This window comes from Haliotis asinina, chromosome 4 (assembly GCF_037392515.1).
Source record: "Haliotis asinina isolate JCU_RB_2024 chromosome 4, JCU_Hal_asi_v2, whole genome shotgun sequence".
Lineage (NCBI taxonomy): Eukaryota > Metazoa > Mollusca > Gastropoda > Lepetellida > Haliotidae > Haliotis > Haliotis asinina.
In genome coordinates, this window is record NC_090283.1 from 22,556,382 (window position 1) to 22,564,527 (window position 8,146).

Here is an 8,146-nt window from a genome sequence, read left to right on the forward strand (position 1 = left end):
TTGCTGTGTCTAGAGCAGCCACATCTCACAAAACCCGTCCACCCACATATGGATGGAATTAAATTCATTAAATGACTGAAGAATATTGATTGTTGTTACACAAATGACGCGAAATGGCCGTCCCTCTTCGTGATTTCACGAAATGGCTGATCTGAATGTAACGTGCAAGAAGCGAATTTAGGGTGAGCCACTAAAACAGTTTTGCATGCTCTTTCTCTGTGAAAAATCAGCTATTTTTGTTGTTGAAAAGGAATAGGACAGCATGACTAAAAAAGAAAATGGAAATAACAGTTAACTTTCCAAACAAGTAAAACAAAGCCTAAGGAAGAGGCAAGTGTTATTAGCACAGAATTTGGCATGATGTTGTCGGGGGGATCGAAAACAGTCTTTCATTCCATTATCACCATCCGACTTGTGGCAGATCAAAAGTAAGATTTAACAGTCAGCTGAAGTAGTCAGCATTGTGAGATTTTCACTGAGTGAGTACCAAGTGCTTAGTCAGCTAACTCTCAACAACCTTGGAATCTGGATAAAGATCTCTTATATACAACAAAACACAATAGATATTTCAAATTCAGTGTTTTAGTTCAAAAATATACATAATAGCATGAACTGACACAGTTGTGTCCAATCATGAATACTTGAACTTGCCACAAACATCATGCTTCTTGGGAACAAACTAAATAATGTGATCAAACAGTTTTAATGGACTGGGACCAACAGTCATTGTTGTAATTCTAGAAACAGAAAGAAGATCCTTTCTTGCATGTTGAGGCATCTCCAAAGTGGCCAAACAAAGATCATCCAAGGAAAACCTCACAAGACAATGGTCACTGTATGAATATTGTTTTATGCTACATCAAATACAAGCAATATTTTTGCATGAACACAGACATACACATATCAGTAATCTGAAAACTGTAACAACCAGCGAATAGATTTTTGAAGCTCTCTTAGTGCTAAGAAAGTCGTAACTTGATGTTAATGTATGACACTTACGACTATCTTTGCGCTAAGAGACCTTCGAAAATCTGGACTCTGGCTACCCAGCCATCTCTCTTAACAGGAAGAGAATGACACCATAGGGATTCAATGAAACATCTTGTACTGAATAATTCTAGACTAGCAGCTAGTCTCTGAGATGAACGTGTCTCACAGAAAATAATGGTTCCACATTTATATAAATAATAAATAATAATAGTGCATATTTATAAAGTGCACATATCCATGCTCAGGGTCATGCTCTTGTTGCTACATAAGTACATTAAAATACATACGTGTACATAATATCTACAGAGCTTAAATAATGAAAATCACAATAAATAGGTGCACAGAACATAAACAATAATGGCTAGTGGTGATAATATTTGGCAAAGAGGTAGGTCTTGAGACCTGATTTAAAAGAGTTCAGAGATTCGGAGAGATTCCAAGATTCGGACATCCTGTTAAAGGTGATAGAGTTCCACAAGACAGGGGAAGTGTAGGAGAAAGTTCTGTATCCATAGGGTTAATGTTTGTAGTTTAGATTTGTCAGAAGGTTTTGCTGCTGCGAGCGAAATTCACAAGCTGGACTGTAGGGACTGAACAGATCTGCAATGTTATGATGGTAGAGACTAGCTGTGAAGGGACTAGTATGTGAGACAGAGAGTCTTGTATCCTCAAAACGAAGTGAAAAGTGTTCCAGGGATCTCCTTTATTTGCCTGAAACTGGCACTCTAGACTTGTCACATATTCCACCCTGGCAAAGGTTACCTTAGACATATTTGTTTCAGGATCTGTTTGACTGGCTAGAAATGCGTATACATTGTATCATGGTAAAAATATATTCAGTCAGAAATATAATCCACATGAATGAAAGAACAAAACAGTAACAAATCTTGGTTGGTTTTAAACATGGACTGACACAGCATGTTGACATACCTGTCATCAGTAATATATTACACAAATTGATTATCTGAAGCTAGTATGTTTGCCTAGCCCAAACACAAATCCACTTCAACAATACATGTTGAATGTTGCTTCAATGAAGACTTCGATGATGCGTCATCACATTAGGCTCGGTTAACAGATTTGACCCTAACCAGGTGAGTTGACTAGGATCTAAATGCTGCTAAAAGACATTATGTGAGTGCTGGTATGAAACCAAAGCTGCCCTAGAGAAACAAGTTGCCCTCTGGTCCCATAAATATATTAAAGTTAAAACAAGGGCAAATCTGCCTGTGTCACATCACTTACTGCTGTCACCAACTACTGTAGAAAACAATCTCTCCATGTGCATATAATCTTGACCTACCATTGGTGTACCAGTTATCAAAGCTGAAACACTGCCCAATCTGCCTGTGTCACATCACTTACTGCTGTCACCAACTACTGTAGAAAACAATCTCTCCATGTGCATATAATCTTGACCTACCATTGGTGTACCAGTTATCAAAGCTGAAACACAGCCCAATCTGCCTGTGTCACATCACTTACTGCTGTCACCAACTACTGTAGAAAACAATCTCTCCATGTGCATATAATCTTGACCTACCATTGGTGTACCAGTTATCAAAGCTGAAACACAGCCCAGTCTGCCTGTGTCACATCACTTACTGCTGTCACCAACTACTGAAGAAAACAATCTCTCCATGTGCATATAATCTTGACCTACCACAGGTGTACCAGTTATCAAAGCTGAAACACTGCCCAATCTGCCTGTGTCACATCACTTACTGCTGTCACCAAGTAGAAAACAATCTCTCCATGTGCATATAATCTTGACCTACCATTGGTGTACCAGTTATCAAAGCTGAAACACAGCCCAATCTGCCTGTGTCACATCACTTACTGCTGTCACCAACTACTGTAGAAAACAATCTCTCCATGTGCATATAATCTTGACCTACCATAGGTGTACCAGTTATCAAAGCTGAAACACAGCCCAATCTGCCTGTGTCACATCACTTACTGCTGTCACCAACTACTGAAGAAAACAATCTCTCCATGTGCATATAATCTTGACCTACCATAGGTGTACCAGTTATCAAAGCTGAAACACAGCCCAATCTGCCTGTGTCACATCACTTACTGCTGTCACTAACTACTGTAGAACACAATCATCTTGACAGATCTACCATAGGTGAGTGAGTGAGTGAGTTTAGTTTTATGCCACACTCAGCAATATTCCAGCTATATGGTGGCGGTCTGTAAATAATCGAGTCTGGACCAGACAATCCAGTGATCAACAACATGAGCATCGATCTGCGCCATTGGGAACCGATGACATGCGTCAACCAAGTCAGTGAGCCTGACCTCCTGATCCCGTTAGTCGCCTCTTATGGCAAGAATAGTCGCCTTTTATGGCAAGCATGGGTTGCTGAAGGCCTATTCTATCCGGGACCTTCACGAGTCTCTACCATAGGTGTACCAGTTATCAAGGCTGAAACACAGCCCAATCTGCCTGTGTCTCATCACTTACAGCTGTCACAATAAAGCCCCAACTTCAGTGATGAAGAAGGGAAAATATGTCTTTGGCATAGAATGTGTTAAACAATGGCTGGAGTGAAGAGGAGAAAGGTGAGGAGGTAGACAAAGAAAACTCTTGTACAACTTCACTCTGCTGATCCTTTGCTCAGTGTTATTCCACTGACTAATTACCTCAAACTATTTGACTCTCAGATACAACCAATTTTACTGTATGGATCTGAAATATGGGATTTTAAAGAGCATTACAACATAGAAAAAATTCATTTGCTTGCCTTTGAAATGTTTCTAAATGTTGATTTATCAACACCAAATGCTGATTTATGGTGAATGTAGGACGCTCCCATTGTCATCTTATTGTCGCGGTTTAGAATATTGTTGCAAAATAATTAATATGCCAGAACATTGTTTACCTTCAATATGCTTCTACATCTTGACTATCTTGGAAAGATTGACTGCACATCTCATATTTGCATGGTTTTGGTTGTATTTGGTTATCACAGACAATTGGCAATGTGAAAATGTTTATCAGACAGTTTTGTATATGGAATATTGATGTGTTTAAGCAAGAAGGCATTCAACTATTAATGAAAGTTCTAGATATGATTCATATCATCAGTTTAAGTCATGGCTTGAGCTAGAGAGTTATCTTGCTCACCTTTGCTATACAGAATTGTTTGCAATGCCTTTATACGTTTTAGATTCAGCCTTAACAATTTATTAATTAACCGTGGCAGAAATGTGTCTGTGGAGAAAGAGAAATCCAAAGATAATGTCCATTCTGTTACATTATTGAAGACGAATTCCATTTTATGTTTAGTTGTCCTGTGCATGAAAAGCTAAGAAACAAGTATCTGCCACAACTGTCTCTATTTAAAAATCAATGCTCAACTATTGTCTCCCTTACATTCCCACAAAGCAGGCAAAACAACACAATGTAGACCTATTCATTTACGTTGCATTTCTGTTAAGAAAAGAATTGATTAGTTAGAAAGCTGATCATATATGCCATTGTTAAGGTGTATCCCTTTCTGTATATGGGCCTATGGCCTTTCATACAATAAAGAACTGAATTGAAAGAAATTTTAAATTGAATTTTAAATGTTATTTTCATATGCACTCAGTACAGATTAACACAAATGTCAGGTTGTATTTTCCAAGCACATGTGCACTGTAGCATGCTTTACTTGATCTAAATAAAGCTTTTCACTTCGTAGTCTGACAGACCACAAAGTACTTTAAATCATCCAGTGCAAATACACTTAGAGGTCATTTATATTTCATCACCATGTCTGCTGCAAAATAGACTATGGATGATAATAAAACCGGCACTGCTGCACACATAAACACTGCAATAAATTTGAACCTCAGAATGTCTGTCATGTTTCAAGAGGACATGGACTGATTTTTCATGTCTAGTTAGACGTTGTCAACAAATGTTAAATATATGGCCACTTGCTGTGTTCAAGACATCACCATCTCATAGATGCAATTACTGATGTTTATGTTCATTTGAAGATGCTACAGTGGCTGAGTGGGTTAGATGGCTGACTCTGTGTGCTGGCGATTAGGTGCCCGGCTCTGAGGGTGTGGGTTCAATTTCCGAATGGCCTGAGCCCAACAAAAATACCAGCATCAGTACTTTAATAAGAAAGTGTAATCCCAAATATAAGATTTGTAACATGTGACCACTTTCTAAATGAAATTGTATAATTACTTTATTCATAATCGGATATTCATTCATACGGAGCACATATCCACACAACTAGTACATATGCTCAAGGCGCTGGTTACCTTTCCTTCGATCACCAGATGTCAAATTCAACAGCACATTTTGTAATCAATCTCAACTCCCTGGGGATCATACAACTTCTGCAGCCACACAATCATGACACAGACTCAGTGATGTTTCTAATTCTGACATTACAATGTTTCACGCAATCAATAACATATGGCAGCGAAGAAAGGAGGTACAATTCATGTGGCAAGGACTATTTGGCTAATAGCCTACGACCTCGTTGTATCGCGGTACTTGACATATCCGTAATCGGAAATAAAATTCTGAAGTCCTGAGGCCTATTTTATTGAGAAATCCGATTAACATGACATTTGATCAAGACATTTGTGAAAAAACTATTATTTTAACTGTGATAGTATTTCAGCTAAAGCCATTAGACGAATGGAGCTTGTTAATATCTACCGAAGGAAAGAACTCCATCGTATCGCGGTAAACAAAATACTCATGACATCACATCCGCTATATTTTTGGCAACAAGGATATGCAGACGACTTAGTTCATATGGAGTGGGAAGGGTCATATATAAAACGTAAATATTATAGCAGGTATTTCATAGATGGGGGTCAGACAGATTCCATATTTTAATGTTAATCATTCTGCTGGATAATGATTACGGAGATTCGATACATGCTGTTGGTTTCAAAAAGGTAAACAAACCACTGACATTAGCAGTGTTCACGATGGTGTTTCAAAGTAACAGGACATTGGGTCCTGTAAGTTTCAGATGTCTGTCTGACCCACTGAAAATTCACAGGATCCACAGAATAAAGTTAAACAAACATTTCAGATTTAACATTTCTTATAATTGACATTGAAAGTGTTAACATTACCGATTTGCTGCGATACCATGAATACCATGAATACCATGAATACCATGATACAATGAGGTCCGAGTATAAGTAATGAAACACAACTTCAGCACACATCCTCTTATCAACAAATCTGTATGACACCTGTGATACATACAGGACTGTATTGCTATGTTTCATGATAAAGTATGGATAACAGCTTTGTGTCTATTCAACTCGCAATTCAATGACATGCTGTTGTTAATGTTTGTCTGATGTTTCTTAAAATACATTATGCATTTACTTTATCCTTTACTTTATCATTTACTTTGTCCTTTACTTTATCCTTTACTTTATCATTTACTTCATCATTTACTTCATCCTTTACTTCATCCTTTACTTCATCATTTACTTCATCCTTTACTTCATCCTTTACTTCATCCTTTACTTTATCCTTTACTTTATCCTTTACTTCATCCTTTACTTTATCATTTACTTTATCATTTACTTCATCATTTACTTCATCCTTTACTTCATCCTTTACTTCATCCTTTACTTCATCATTTACTTTATCATTTACTTCATCCTTTACTTTATCATTTACTTCATCATTTACTTCATCCTTTACTTCATCCTTTACTTCATCATTTACTTTATCATTTACTTCATCATTTACTTCATCATTTACTTTATCCTTTACTTCATCCTTTACTTTATCCTTTACTTTATCATTTACTTTATCATTTACTTTATCATTTACTTTATCATTTACTTCATCATTTACTTTATCATTTACTTCATCATTTACTTCATCATTTACTTTATCCTTTACTTCATCCTTTACTTCATCCTTTACTTTATCATTTACTTTATCCTTTACTTCATCCTTTACTTCATCCTTTACTTTATCATTTACTTTATCCTTTACTTTATCATTTACTTCATCCTTTACTTCATCATTTACTTCATCATTTACTTCATCCTTTACTTTATCCTTTACTTCATCATTTACTTTATCATTTACTTCATCATTTACTTTATCATTTACTTTATCCTTTACTTTATCATTTACTTCATCATTTACTTCATCATTTACTTTATCATTTACTTTATCATTTACTTTATCATTTCATTGTAGCACCTGTGAACATCCGGGTTAGAATTGGTCTTCAGTAACCCAAGCTTGTCGAAAAAGGAGACGGACAGAAGGAGCTATATGGTGGTGGACTAAACATTCCATTCTAGACCAGACAATTAAATGATCGACAATTTGGATATAATGACATGTGTCAGACAAGTCAGTGAGTCTGACCACCTGATCCTGTTAGTCACCTTTTACAACAAGCATGTGTTCCTGAACGCTGGTCCTAACCAGGAGCATCACATGTAACTAATATATCAAGCTTAACCCTGAGCTTAATGAGATCCTTACTCTACCTACCTGTGGCAAAGAGAAACGGTTTTTGTAATTCTTCATGAGGGAAAAACATATCTGCTACTCAGTGTCTTCAATGCCTAAGAGTCCATTTAATCCTTAAATCCTTTAATGTTGTAGAACTCTGCAGGGCCATTTATATATAATGCTGTTGTCAACACAATACTGTGTTTGTCTGATCTGTATGGTGAATGATATAAGCTCTGTTCCATCAAAAAGGTTTGTTTGTTTGTTGTGTAATGCCACACTAGACAAAATTCAAATAAAATGACAGACATCTGCAATGAGGTACCACACTGAATCAACAAAGTGCGTGAGTGTGATCATTCGATCCTCTCGCCAGGTCTTGCAACACACCTGGGTAAGAAGGTTTGTTTCAAGGGTGAAAAGTCATCTTTACTTCAAAGAATAACCTGTTTCAACACAGTGGCCAGGCTTTGTGGATGGCTTAGTACTCAGGTAGTATTGTGTCCAGTCATACTTTGTCCAGTTTCTCAGTAGACGCTGCTGCCGAACTTGTGGTAGAGAACTGTGACATGTCTCTTGAGAGGGTCGACAATCAGGTAGGAAAAGGTTTGTTCATGGAGGGTATCCCCTGGGTAGTAAAGGTTCTCTTTCTCATCCTGAAGAAGACAACAAACATACAGGACTTTATAACAG

General features: G+C 37.1%; 2 protein-coding genes across 2 annotated transcripts in view; both read right to left on the bottom strand.

Moving 5' to 3' along the window:
* Positions 1-6,343: 6,343 nt before the first annotated feature.
* LOC137280847 (probable inactive protein kinase DDB_G0270444) lies at positions 6,344-7,541 on the bottom strand. The gene is made up of 2 exons (XM_067812043.1): positions 7,493-7,541; positions 6,344-7,146 (listed from the first exon to the last, which is right to left on the bottom strand). Exons 1-2 carry the CDS (start codon positions 7,539-7,541, stop codon positions 6,344-6,346), a joined length of 852 nt encoding a protein of 283 aa, XP_067668144.1.
* LOC137281392 (cilia- and flagella-associated protein 300-like) overlaps positions 7,020-8,146 on the bottom strand; it is a 43,508-nt gene continuing 42,381 nt past the window's right edge. The window contains exon 7 of the mRNA XM_067812589.1: positions 7,020-8,109. Coding sequence (XP_067668690.1) covers positions 7,981-8,109 — 129 coding nt within the window. The 3' untranslated portion in view covers positions 7,020-7,980. The remainder of the gene's footprint in view (positions 8,110-8,146) is intronic.

Excerpts from the sequence above, each read along its gene's own strand:
- LOC137280847 (XM_067812043.1), bottom strand. The coding sequence starts at position 7,541 with ATGTTTTTCCCTCATGAAGAATTACAAAAACCGTTTCTCTTTGCCACA. Across the intron at positions 7,147-7,492 it reads ACCGTTTCTCTTTGCCACAG|TAAATGATGAAGTAAATGAT; the intron begins GTAGGTAGAGTA and ends TAAATGATAAAG.